This window comes from Oncorhynchus clarkii, chromosome 13 (genome assembly GCF_045791955.1).
Source record: "Oncorhynchus clarkii lewisi isolate Uvic-CL-2024 chromosome 13, UVic_Ocla_1.0, whole genome shotgun sequence".
In the NCBI taxonomy this organism is placed as follows: Eukaryota; Metazoa; Chordata; class Actinopteri; order Salmoniformes; family Salmonidae; genus Oncorhynchus; species Oncorhynchus clarkii.
The window spans coordinates 58960541-58974919 of NC_092159.1; the positions used below are offsets into that span (position 1 = coordinate 58960541).

Here is a 14379-nt window from a genome sequence, read left to right on the forward strand (position 1 = left end):
GTGAAAACAATAGTGGTCCTAAAACGGAACCTTGAGGAACACCGAAATGTACAGTTGATTTCTCAGGGGACAAACCATCCACAGAGACAAACTGATATCTTTCCGACAGATAAGATCTAAAGCAGGCCAGAACTTGTCCGTGTAGACCCATTTGGGTTTCCAATCTCTCCAAAAGAATGGTGGTGATCGATGATATCAAAAGCAGCACTAAGGTCTAGGAGCACGAGGACAGACGCAGAGCCTCGGTCTGACGTCATTAAAAGGTAATTTACCACCTTCACAAGTGCAGTCTCAGTGCTATGATGGGGTCTAAAACCAGACTGAAGCGTTTCGTATACATTGTTTGTCTTCAGGGAGGCAGCGAGTTGCTGCGCATCAGCTTATTTTTTTTAATTAAGAGGAATGGAAGATTCGATACAGGCCGATAGTTTTTTAAATATTTTCTGTGTCAAGGTTTGGCTTTTTCAAGAGAGGCTTTACTACCGTCACTTTTAGTGAGTTTGGTACACATCTTTCAGTAACACTATAGACTATCACCACTACCACTACTACAACCACTAAAGCTATAGACTACCACTAATACCACTATTAACATCTGTCCAGAGTACCCCTGTCGTACCCCCTTGTGCATTTTAGCAGTAGGCCTATGGTTTCATGAGTCCTCTCAAGTACTTGCTCTGGATAGGCCAAGTTCCCCCATGGGCTCCACTGTGGTAACCACTGTACTAGATGTTAACAAGCACATGCATTGCCCTAGTGGACAAGTAATTGGCATGTAAATACATAGACTTGCCTTCTCATAACTTCACCCCCCCCCCCCCCCCCCCTCCCCCCCAATCCCCAGCTGGTCAGTGGTCAGACAGGGTCAGGCAGGGGTCGAGACATTTATGGGGTGTGGATATTTGTGCAGTGTAGCATTCATCCTGTTGACACCTAGCAACACTCCCTGAGACGAGTCTGCATACAGAGTGAGAAGAGAGGGTAGGAGAAGAGAGGAGGGGGGGGGGGAGAGTGGAGGAAGAGGTAGGAGAAAAGATTGGCCTTCAAATGCATTCCCATTTTAAATGCTTCCTTAAAATGTATTTGAAAGTAATTGAAATACAATAAATAGTATTTCAACCCAGGTCTAGTGTCAATAGTGTCAACAGAGTGCTACATCATTGCATAAGCATGTGAACATCATATGTTGCGAGGAGAGACAGTAATCCCACGTAATGCTGTGGAAAGCTCAGCTAGCATAGCCGATACAGAATCTGTACAAGCCACTGGTAATGAGCAACAGAGAGATGGATTAGGGGTGTCATGGCTGGATCTAGGCCAAGGCAGGAGAAACAAGTGTAATGTGATATGTGTAGTTTAACAGAGGGTCCACCACATTTCACCTATTTGTCTGCCTCTTCAGTCCCGCGGGCATTGCCTGGTGCCATACATGGCTGTTGCGAATGCCACACCACTGTGCCAGGCACATCGATCTGCAGGTTGAACATGGTGAGATTGTAGACTCCTAAATTGATAGTGGAGTTTATTTAGCCGATTTTACAGCAAACTAGCCACTTCACATGCAGATATAGACTTTGGTATTATTGTGTGTAGCTACGTTTGCTAGCTAGCTATCTAGCCAGCCCATAGAGAGAGCATTCCATTGTGGGTTTTGTACTTAACTTGAGCCGTAACAGATTTCCACAACGATTTTCACATGTTGCTACCAACTTTATTATAAAGACAAAATGAAAAGAAAACACAAAAAATATTGTTCTCACATATTAGTGTTATTTAACACTGTAAATTATAAGAATTTGTGGTTTTGGGTGGATTTTTTGTTACTCAAGCAAATGGTTTTAATCCCCAAAAATAAGCATATATTTGTACACATTTCTTGAAAAAATGTATATGTTTCTGTAAGTTTTTCACGTGTTGAACAGTTGTTATCAATATCTGTCACGACTTCCGCCGTAGTCGGCTCCTCTCCTTGTTCGGGCGGCGTTCGGCGGTCGACGTCACCGGCTTTCTAGCCACCGCCGCTCCGTTTTTCATGTATCCATTTGTTTTGTCTTATTCCCTGCACACCTGGTTTTCATTCCCCAATCAATCTACATGCATGTATTCCTCTGTTCCCCGTCATGTATTTGTGTAAGATTGTTTGTGTTACGTGTGTATTGTTGATGTGCCAGACTGGCTTGTTTTTTTCAGTGTTATTTTTCACGAAGATGTTTATTGTTAAACATAATTCTTGTGACTGTTTTGCGCGTTTTGCACTTTTGCCTAAATAAAGTGTGCGTGCGCCTGTTCACAAATCTCACAAATCTGACTTCGCTACCAGTACGCACACATCTGACAATATCATCTATAGCAACCTGTCAGGAAAACTTTTTGTTATTCATTCAAAGTGTTTTGTTTCTGTGATACTTAGTCTGAGAAATTGGCGAGGGAGCTCATCTGACATACCGGTGCGTTGTACGATGGCCACCAATATGGGTGATATAGGCACCATTGTGTTTTGTCTCGGTAACTAGTTGCTTGACAAAGTCTCAAAAAAGTGTTTTGTAATGGAAGCTTTTGACCGCCTGTGGACAAAATGGATCACTGTTTGTGCTTTTAGGGTTGTATAACAAAATGTACTGCAGGCTACTAAGATTTATATTCAAACACATGTTGTCATGAAGTTACCCAAGCCTGTAATGAACTCAAAGGTCTTTGTTTTGAATTTATATCTTCGGAGCACAGAGAGTTGACTTGAGGCGCCTCTCCCACCCCTTTGGTGATTACCCTCCACCCCCACGGTGATTCGGCCAGCCCCTACAGTGATGACGCAGAGCGAGCCCTGGCCTGGACATGGGACAGTGGCCACGGTTAGCACACAAAGGGCTGCTCACACTAAAAGAAGACAATGTTTGTGTTCACTGGGGGCCACTGGTGGAGATTGTGATGACTGATGTCTCATTAACCCCGTCTGAGCCAGGGGGGAGGAGGTTTGGGGGAGGGGAGGGGTGGGATGGGGAAAGGTATGGGCCAGGGGGGAGTGGAGGAGTTGGGGGGAGGGAAATGTGGTGCTGGACCCCCAGGCCCCTCAGAGAGAAAGGTCAGTGACCCATATTGTGCCCACCCTCCGGTAATGACAGCGAAGTTATCTCACTTGAGTCTGGTGACGGAGATTGTCTTTGTCAAGTTGTCGAGGAAACGCACAAATGTGCAGATATGGTAGATCTATGTATGGCTGGTGGGATGTGGGTGACACCTTAGCTTGGACCTTGAGGCAGTGCTGAGAGCAGAACATAGGGAAAACACTGACTGACTGAGTACTGAACAGTTTTAACTCAATTGTTAGAACTGTATGTGCAAATCCACAGGTCTTCAGTGTGGTGATAACTGACTGAGAAAGCGGAATCTCACACAGACACTCCTCCAGGGTTGGGGTTAATTCCACAAATGTAATTCTAATTCAATTCCTTCTACCTGTAAATTCCATTTAATTCAATTCAAATTCCAGGTCAGATTTGGAATTCAGAGATAATTCAATTCCTCTCAATTCCAATGTTAGGTAAATTCCAATAATTCAATAATTCCCAATTCAATATTATCCCCAACAATTCCACAAATTCCCATTCCAATTAAATTCCCCCAGGCTGATCTTGTCACGGTTCAGGCAGCCTAGATACAGTATACTGAAATTATAGAGGTACAAGTTCAAATGATTTAAAATAAAAAGTCCAAGTACAATTCAATTCCAATTCCAAAACTTAAACATTGTTGAAATTCAAATTGATTTCAGTGAATTCAAGAATTTAATTGGAATTTCAAATTAAATTGGGATTGACCCCAACCTTGCACTCATCATACTGTGAGTACACTGCTCACTGCATTCGTGTTAGTCATGGAACGTGGTGCAAGGCACTCTAGATTCCACCATAGAGCACCCTTCTCATTGGTCGAAACAGAGCAGTCTCACCAGCACCAGCGATCAAGATTTTTTTTGGCCAATAAAGGACAGCACAAGCGGCTAATTCATATTGCTATCAAAGAATTCATCAAGAAAAATGATTCATTATCATCCAGACATAGGTGCCGGACATAGATGTATAGATTAGCAATACAAATAATACGTTGTTTTAAGTTGTGATATTTATTCATAACCCAGATAAAAAAATCTTGATACTAAAACATTTTTTACAGATTTATATTATTAAAGCATTTATTTGTAAAACATTTACCCCCAAACTTGCTATACACATCTACATGTCTTTATAACATTGACAGCAGGAGATCATTCAATATAACCATATTCAAATAATAATCATCATATTAAACATAATGTGTCAACATTATGTTCATATTTACCATAACAACTCCATCAGAGACTGCATACCTTCCACACCTTATATTTCCCTTCCCTTATAACCAAAAGTGAGTTGAAAAGAAAGATGCTCCTGCATCCTGATTTTCTTTGGCCCATGAGCCTTTGCAATATTCTGCCCAATCACTGAACTTCAATGCAACTTCTCTGAGCCATCTTAGTATAGCACCTGGCCTCCAAACAAAATGCTAAGGCTGTCTCTCTCGTTATACGTGAAGACACGGGAGTTCCAAAACGACATTCTAATTTCATCATATCCAGTGGCCTCTTTTTAACAGGCATCTTGCACGCAAGCACACGCAAACATACATACGCATGCACATACAAACACACACACACACACAAACATCCCGGCCACACAAACACACACATCTCGGCCTTAGACAGTTAAAAAATGTTGCTTGAAACAAATGGGAGGTCAATCTTTCAGGAAGTTAGGGTCACAGACAATGAGGACCCTGAGATGGAGCTTTTCCCTTCTTATTTGAACCTTTATTTAACTAGGCAAGTCAGTTAAGAACCAATTCTTATTTACAACGACGGCCTACACCGGCCATACCCTCCTCTAACCCGGACGACACTGGGCCAATTGTGCGCCGCCCTACGGGACTCCCGATCACGGCCGGTTGTGATACAGCCCGGGATCTAACCCGGGGTGCAGAGTCATAGGTGGCGTTCCTGCCTGACTAAATTGCAGACGCCTGCCATATCTCAACACTGGTGTGTTTAACATATCTGCTAACCACGTCATACGACATAGCAATCTGATGTCGGACTGTGGCGCATAACTATTGGTTGATGCAATGAAACGTCTGCGATGTAGTCAGTCAGTCAGTCGCGCCACCGCAGACGGAGAGCAGGAGGGTCCGGTCCAAACAGGAAGTTATTCAGAGAGGTTTGTGGATGAGAATAATCCAGTGTTCCTGCATTCCTTTTTACTGCGCAGCCTCTTCAAAGACCAAACTGTTATTAACTAAACCAAATGTGACATCACACGGAGAAACAACGTCACGTTGTCATAGAGAGCTCATGGCTTGACGAGCAAACAGCAACATTGACAATAAATAAAGGTTGATGATGAGCAAATAAAACACTGTAAGAACATACAAATACAGTCAGGATTATATATCAAAACGACAGAGGCTGAGACAAAAACGTATTTGGCACAAAATAAAATAAAACATTTAAAAGCAATATTTTGATTAAGTGAGACTTTTAAACTATATCCATTGCTTTGTGAATTTGATTGTCCTTCACCGTTAACATTGAGTGCATGTGTGTTCCTAATTAAGAGGCATGTCTATTAATTAATCAATAAACCCAACTGCCGAATCTTCAACAAATTGTCAATATTCAAACCTTTTTTTTTTGATGTTGACAGTACCTTGACCTTGACCTTATCAGCCACCTGTTTCAGGTCACTGATGAATTTTGGCCACAGGGACTTTGGACCTCACAGAGCTACAGGTACGTGTGCAAGAAAACCCATTGTCACAAAGCAAAGCCATATATGCACATAGGGGGACGTCTTGTATTCTCAGAGTGAGAAACAGTTTGATTATTAAGTTCCCAGGGATCTCTGAATAACACAGCTGCTTGATGTTCTTCGTAAGTACTACTTCCATAGTACTTCATGAAGATCTTACAGAGTAGAAGCTTTGGTTTTTACAGGTCCAAATGTGTACTTGAAGTATAGCGCTTCTATACACCTGCATACGCAGACCAACTCATTTAGAATTGAATGATGTGGAGAGCATGCCACAATGGCATAGTTAAAGTGATGCCAGGGCAATATTAGAATGTATTTCAATACCAATAAAAATAAATATATGTAAATATCTGCATTTCTCACTTGTTAATAGTAATCTTTTGTAACCCGTGAACGCAGTCCACGTGGATCTGCTATGTAGCGAGGAACAACTGAAAAGTACATAAATAAAGATGGTTATAAAACAAAATAACACATGTGGAAAGTAACACATTTAAGGACACATTTACACTTCAACAGGATGGCTCCTCTCTCTGAGTGAGACCTCTCCTGTCATATCCTTCTCTCTCTCTCTCTCTGAGTGAGACCTCTCCTGTCATATCCTTCTCTCATTTCTGTGCTCTCTCTCTCTCTCTGAGAGAATGAGACCTCTCCTGTATTATCCTTCTCTCATTTCTGTGCTCTCTCTCTCTCTCTCTGAGAGAGACCTCTCCTGTCATATCCTTCTCTCATTTCTGTGCTCTCTCTCTCTGAGAGAGACCTCTCCTGTCATATCCTTCTCTAATTTCTGTGCTCTCTCTCTCTCTCTCTCTTCTGTCTGTCTGTCTGTCTGTCTGTCTGTCTGTCTGTCTGTCTGTCTGTCTGTCTGTCTGTCTGTCTGTCTGTCTGTCTGTCTGTCTGTCTGCCTGCCTGCCTGCCTGCCTGCCTGCCTGCCTGCCTGTCTGTCTGTCTGTCTGTCTGTCTCAGCAGGTCATGTGTAGTGCAACACTTTTACATCTTGAGCTCATCGTCCCAAAGAAAAACACAAAGAGCCATATTCACCCCTCATAGAAAAATAAATCAATAAAAAAACATGGAAAGATACCTTTCATATATACTTGTATATAAAATAGTTGTTATATACATATAGACAACAACAACAAAAAGAACAGATAACTGACCTGTACAGTATACACCTGATCCATAAGAGAGACAAGAGGTACTGAAGTGTATGGCTTGACTGGAAAAATCATTCCAAATATTTACATCTTTATCATGGATATCTGATACATATTTTATCATCCCTGGAATCATGAAGACGAACTATGGAGAGTACATCCCATACCGCACTCACTCACTCACGCACTCAGCTGAAATGAGGCAACCACAGGCCTGGCCCGGAGCGACCTAATGGTGCCTTGAGCTGTCCAATCCAAACCTATGTTCAGCTCTAATTTGGTGACCTATGATGGGTGAGTGGTGTAAAGATGAGGTGTGAAACAGTCCCTCAGTCTAAACTAAAGAGATGTTAAGTTGGACCAATGGAAAGTCCTCCTGGATTGTGGCTGTTCAGGACCCAGATCCTTGTCTTCAGTTACCCAGTGAGGATGGGAGCAGAATGGGGTTCACTGCTGTGAATGGCTACCCCCTCCCCTTCTTCTAACTACACCCCAGTCTAGCAGCCATGTGTGGTGAGATATCCAGTGTAGACAGGGGACAGCCCTGCCTTGGCCCTGACGTCCACCACTAGTCAGCACTGACTAAGGCCAGGGGTCCTTCACTTCCTCCAGGACTGACCCATCTGGGAACCCTCCTACGGACTGAGTCAGGCCAGGGGTCCTTCAGGCAAAGCCACAGGCACTTTGACCTTCACTTCCTCCAGGACTGACCCATCTGGGAACCCTCCTACGGACTGAGTCAGACCAGGGGTCCTTCAGGCAAAGCTGCGGGGACCTTCACCTTCATTTCCCATCAGATGGGTGGTTCAGTAGTATCCTTAGGACAAGATGTCCTCAGCTCAGCAGACGATGGCCACCCCCTCAGCAGTGAGCAGTTGACCGCTGGTGGGGTCATAGGTGCCAGCCAGATAGTACAGGCCTTGGGTGGTCACGCTGTTGCTGGGTTTCTGGCCGCGAGCCATGTGCTCATACTCCTCGCGGCTCACCACCTGGCACTTGTGGGAGATTGTCTGGACGTCATTCTCGTCCTCGTGGCACGACTGATACAGAGCGTGCTGAGAGAGAGCGAGGGAGAGAGAGAGAGAGAGCGAGGGAGAGAGAGAGAGAGAGAGAGAGAGAGAGAGAGAGCAAATGTCAGTATTTTCAATCGACTTAAACTCTGAACACATAATATGCTGAGGTACCAAAAGACTATGAAAGCTTGCTATCTGTTATCCTGTTATGTTACACTATGGTCGCGTTTCAAACAGATTAACAACCTGACCACTATGATTGGTATGATAACAGATTAACAACCTGTGCACTATGATTGGTATGATAACAGATTTTTTTATTGCTTGTGCAACATCAAGACACATTCCCAACTAAAATTCCCCAAATTCCCAGGTTTTCCAGAAATCCCAGTTGAAGGATGCCCAGATCCTAAAACCAGGATTTTGCAACCCAAATGGCAACGGAACGGTCTGAACCTGAATGTGGATGTACCTTGCTGTCGCGGTGCCTCTTGCCCAACTTGGTCTCCTCTGGGTGGTAGAACCACTTGACCTTCACCACCATGTTGGAGCTCCAGGATTCCCAGAAGTTCTCGATGCGGCCCACGTAGGGGAGGTGGGGCCGGCCGGCAGAGAGGAACATGGCACAGTCGCCCACTCGCACCATGTCCCTTCCCCGTACGATGGCCTTGTAGAACAGCTTCCTGGACTTCCCCTTCAGCCCCCGCCTCTGTGGAGACACAGGAACACTCAGAACACACAGTCATGTCTAGGAACTAGGGAGTGGGATTCAATACAACTCAGATAAACGTCCTGTTCAATACGATACACTTTTTAAATACATTTCCCTGATGTTTTGCGGAGATCACGTTTGCTGTAAACTATGTGGCTGTAAACTATGTGGTAAACTATGTGGCTGTAAACTATGTGGTAAACTATGTGGCTGTAAACTATGTGGTAAACTATGTGGCTGTAAACTATGTGGCTGTAAACTATGTGGCTGTAAACTATGTGGTAAACTATGTGGCTGTAAACTATGTGGCTGTAAACTATGTGGCTGTCAGCTCAAGGAGAAATCCCCTTTAGAAGTCACCCTCAGTGCACAGGTTGATTATTGTGTTGGATTGAATACCAGTCTAGGCGTGCTTAAAGTCACCTTAAGTAGTTTGTATCTCTGGTCAATAGTGCGGCTCTAAAGGTCATGTACCTCTGCTATGGAGGATTGTGAGAGTTAGGGTCTCATGTACCTATTGTATGGAGGATTGTGAGAGGGTTAGGGTCTCATGTACCTATTATATAGAGGATTGTGAGAGTTAGGGTCTCATGTAACTATTGTATGGAGGATTGTGAGAGGGTTAGGGTCTCATGTACCTATTGTATAGAGGATTGTGAGAGGGTTAGGGTCTCATGTAACTATTGTATGAAGGATTGTTAGAGGGTTAGGGTCTCATGTACCTATTGTATGGAGGATTGTGAGAGGGTTAGGGTCTCATGTAACTATTGTATGGAGGATTGTGAGAGGGTTAGGGTCTCATGTAACTTTTGTATGGAGGATTGTGAGAGGGTTAGGGTCTCATGTAACTATTGTATGGAGGATTGTGAGAGGGTTAGGGTCTCATGTACCTATTGTATGGAGGATTGTGAGAGGGTTAGGGTCTCATGTAACTATTGTATGGAGGATTGTGAGAGGGTTAGGGTCTCATGTAACTATTGTATGGAGGATTGTGAGATTTAGGGTCTCATGTAACTATTGTATGGAGGATTGTGAGAGGGTTAGGGTCTCATGTACCTATTGTATGGAGGATTGTGAGAGGGTTAGGGTCTCATGTACCTATTGTATAGAGGATTGTGAGAGTTAGGGTCTCATGTACCTATTGTATGGAGGATTGTGAGAGGGTTAGGGTCTCATGTAACTATTGTATGGAGGATTGTGAGAGGGTTAGGGTCTCATGTAACTATTGTATGGAGGATTGTGAGAGGGTTAGGGTCTCATGTACCTATTGTATGGAGGATTGTGAGAGGGTTAGGGTCTCATGTAACTATTGTATGGAGGATTGTGAGAGGGTTAGGGTCTCATGTACCTATTGTATGGAGGATTGTGAGAGGGTTAGGGTCTCATGTACCTCTGCTATGGAGGATTGTGAGAGGGTTAGGGCAGGAATAGATTGGCATAAACTTAATGACCATAGAATTGTTCCGTTTGAAAAAAGATCAACCCGTGTCTCACCTGAGTGGGGTTCCCCGACCACCGCCACATCTGTCTTCCCGGTAGGAACGTGTTCATCTTGGGTCTTGGTCCTGCATCACCGGGGATAACCCTTTGCCTCTTCACCAGGTCTCTGGGAGGTTTGGAGGGGGACGAGCTGCTACACTCCTTCCTTTTGAGAAGCTTGTTGTTGGCACTGTGGTCGTTGGTGGCTCCTCCTCCCTTGGTGTTGGATACGGCCACGGCCTTGGCCACGAAGGACTGTTGGCCCTGGTGGGGTCCGGCTGCAGCCGGGGGCTCAGGGGACTGCAGCAGGCCATGGTGGGAGGACAGGCAGCTCTGTAGCAGCAGTGTGGAGCTCTCCTCATCCTCCGAGCTGTAGGACGAGTCGTTATCCGAGGAGCACAGGCTGGAACTGGACATGGAGCCTGAGCTGGACGAACTTGAGGAACCAGAGGAAGAGGATGAGACAGAGAGGCGTGAGAGAAAGCTTCCCGCCGTCCTCAGTCCTCCAGAGGCTGCTGTGGCCAGCGCAGCCCCCCTTCTCCTCCTCCTCTCCTCCTCTTCCTCCTCCTCTTCGTTGTCCAGGTCCGAGTAGGAGCTGTGGCAGTCCCGATGGCAGCTGAGACCAAGCTCGCCGACACCGTACTCCCCAATAGCCAGGGAGGGAGAAGCCTTCCTCTGTGGAGGAGGGGCACCCTTAAGGAGGAGCTCAGCCCTCGAGGCAGAAACTCCCTTCCTGTTGTCCTTGACCAGCAGGACTGGGTGGGAGTAGGCCTCAGGCCTGGGGAGGCCGCCCACGCCTTTGGCCCCGAACCCAGAGCCACCGCCCAGCAGCAGCAGGGCCTTGCTGTTCTTTGTCTTGGGTGAAGTCACCCCCTCGTGATCCAGTTTAACCAGGAACTCTTGACTGCTCTTCCTGCTGCTCCGCGGCACCTCGCCGGGCCTCCGTCTCTGGACATAGGGCCCGGTCCTGGAACCCAGGGACATGCCGGTGGGCTGGGTGCTACAGAAGGAGGAGTAGCCGTTAGCGATGCTGCTGAAGGAGTCAACCTCGAAGGAGCTGCTGCTGAACAGACCCTTGGTCGGGGCAGAGACAGGGGCCGGGGGCAGGGGGAACAGGTGTGCCTCCCTCGTCCCCCTCAGGGCCTTCCTGGGAGTCCCGTTGAGCTGGAACAGATTTTCACAGGCCCTCTTCCTGGGGACAGCCACAGCCGGCCAGCTGAGCAGAGGGGCTGCGTTCTTATTGGTGCTGTCTGACAGGTTCTTCTTCTTCCCTGAACCTTTGGGTCTCCCTGCAATTCAAACCAATTGAATGTCTGGTAAGTCACCAATCAGTTCACACTACATATACCTTTACAAGATCAAGAGGTTACAAGAAATGAACGACACACACTTTTTCTGCGTCCCATCAGGCTAAATATCCTATCATTTGTTTTTCAAATAGAGTGGATATAAAGCACGTATATAGATGATCTCTTCTGACCTGGTCGTCTCCTGACAGGCTCTGTGCTGGCCTGTCTCTCCAAGACTCTCTCACTCAGGGGGGCTTTTTCCAGACTGAAGCTCCTCCGAGCCGCCCGGCCGCTAGACACCAGGTGGGCAGGGGACGTCTCCGCACCTACAGAGGGACAGGAAGCGGAGGCGGGGGTTAATACATCTCTAACATACACCTGCATAATCACTGTCATAAGTAATACATATAAGTAAGTAGCCTTGCACAAGCTTTGGCTAGTGTGAGCCGGAATGGCTCATAGGAGCAGGAGCCCATCTCCTGTTTCTGTAGCGTGAGGCAGCTTGATGTACAAGTTCACCCCCTGGACAGGAGGTTAGCCTATCGTAGGACCTTACCCCCAAATCTATCTCCTTAATGCTCAGTGCCACGCAGAGGCGCATTGGGCCCATTTTTTCGGTCTTTGTTATGCCTTGGCTAGGGATCGAACTACCAACCTTCCAATTACAGGGCAGACACTAACGTCAAGGCCACTGAGTTGGTCAATAAAGTCATAGCAATGTCTAAAATGCAGCAAGATATTGTCCATGATTCATAATGTGACTGGAAGGTCTCTTATAAGGTCTCATAATAATTGTAATGTGAAGGTCAGGTATAGTTAGTAACCCTGTAATCATACAAGGTGGATGACAGGGTGACACAAAAAGAGACACTCACAGTGGATCTGGTAGCCCGGGGGGAGGAGGCGGATGTTTAGGAGGGAGATCCTCCCCCTGTCTCCGTCATCAAACTCCACCATTACACCTCCCTGTTTCCCCTCCTCCCCTGAACCACCTGCATCAGCACAAAGTATACACACATTTAAAGAGGAACTACAGGCATCAGCACAAAGTATACACACATTTAAAGAGGAACCACAGGCATCAGCACAAAGTATACACACATTTAAAGAGGAACCACAGGCATCAGCACAAAGTATACACACATTTAAAGAGGAACCACAGGCATCAGCAAAAAGTATACACACATTTAAAGAGGAACCACCTGCATCAGCACAAAGTATACACACATTTAAAGAGGAACCACAGGCATCAGCACAAAGTATACACACATTTAAAGAGGAACCACCTGCATCATCACAAAGTATACACACATTTAAAGAGGAACCACAGGCATCAGCACAAAGTATACACACATTTAAAGAGGAACCACCTGCATCAACACAAAGTATACACACATTTAAAGAGGAACTAAAGGCATCAGCACAAAGTATACACACATTTAAAGAGGACCTACAGGCATCAGCACAAAGTATACACACATTTAAAGAGGAACTACAGGCATCAGCACAAAGTATACACACATTTAAAGAGGAACCACCTGCATCAACAAAAAGTATACACACATTTAAAGAGGAACCACAGGCATCAGCACAAAGTATACACACATTTAAAGAGGAACCACCTGCATCAGCACAAAGTATACACACATTTAAAGAGGAACCACAGGCATCAGCACAAAGTATACACACATTTAAAGAGGAACCACAGGCATCAGCACAAAGTATACACACATTTAAAGAGGAACTACAGGCATCAGCACAAAGTATACACACATTTAAAGAGGAACCACCTGCATCAACACAAAGTATACACATTTAAAGAGGAACTACAGGCATCAGCACAAAGTATACACACATTTAAAGAGGAACTACAGGCATCAGCACAAAGTATACACACATTTAAAGAGGAACCACAGGCATCAGCAAAAAGTATACACACATTTAAAGAGGAACCACCTGCATCAGCACAAAGTATACACACATTTAAAGAGGAACCACAGGCATCAGCACAAAGTATACACACATTTAAAGAGGAACCACCTGCATCATCACAAAGTATACACACATTTAAAGAGGAACCACAGGCATCAGCACAAAGTATACACACATTTAAAGAGGAACCACCTGCATCAACACAAAGTATACACACATTTAAAGAGGAACCACAGGCATCAGCACAAAGTATACACACATTTAAAGAGGAACCACAGGCATCAGCACAAAGTATACACACATTTAAAGAGGAACCACAGGCATCAGCACAAAGTATACACACATTTAAAGAGGAAGTAAAGGCATCAGCACAAAGTATACACACATTTAAAGAGGAACTACAGGCATCAGCACAAAGTATACACACATTTAAAGAGGAACTACAGGCATCAGCACAAAGTATACACACATTTAAAGAGGAACCACCTGCATCAACAAAAAGTATACACACATTTAAAGAGGAACCACAGGCATCAGCACAAAGTATACACACATTTAAAGAGGAACCACCTGCATCAGCACAAAGTATACACACATTTAAAGAGGAACCACAGGCATCAGCACAAAGTATACACACATTTAAAGAGGAACTACAGGCATCAGCACAAAGTATACACACATTTAAAGAGGAACTACAGGCATCAGCACAAAGTATACACACATTTAAAGAGGAACTACAGGCATCAGCACAAAGTATACACACATTTAAAGAGGAACTACAGGCATCAGCACAAAGTAAACACACATTTAAAGAGGAACCACAGGCATCAGCACAAAGTATACACACATTTAAAGAGGAACCACCTGCATCAGCACAAAGTATACACACATTTAAAGAGGAACTACAGGCATCAGCACAAAGTATACACACATTTAAAGAGGAACCACAGGCATCAG

General features: G+C 45.0%; 1 protein-coding gene across 3 annotated transcripts in view; it reads right to left on the minus strand.

Annotated features, from left to right (window-relative positions):
- Positions 1-4104: 4104 nt before the first annotated feature.
- LOC139365176 (BAH and coiled-coil domain-containing protein 1) overlaps positions 4105-14379 on the minus strand; it is a 115348-nt gene continuing 105073 nt past the window's right edge. For 2 of the 3 annotated variants that reach the window (XM_071102623.1, XM_071102622.1), the window contains exons 24-28: positions 12366-12482; positions 11682-11816; positions 10217-11490; positions 8483-8719; positions 6729-8052 (exon numbers count right to left, since the gene is read on the minus strand). In XM_071102623.1, coding sequence (XP_070958724.1) covers positions 7837-8052; positions 8483-8719; positions 10217-11490; positions 11682-11816; positions 12366-12482 — 1979 coding nt within the window. In that variant the 3' untranslated portion in view covers positions 6729-7836. Of the gene's footprint in view, positions 8053-8482; positions 8720-10216; positions 11491-11681; positions 11817-12365; positions 12483-14379 lie in introns of all 3 variants that reach the window. The other variant, XM_071102621.1, reaches the window with a different exon arrangement.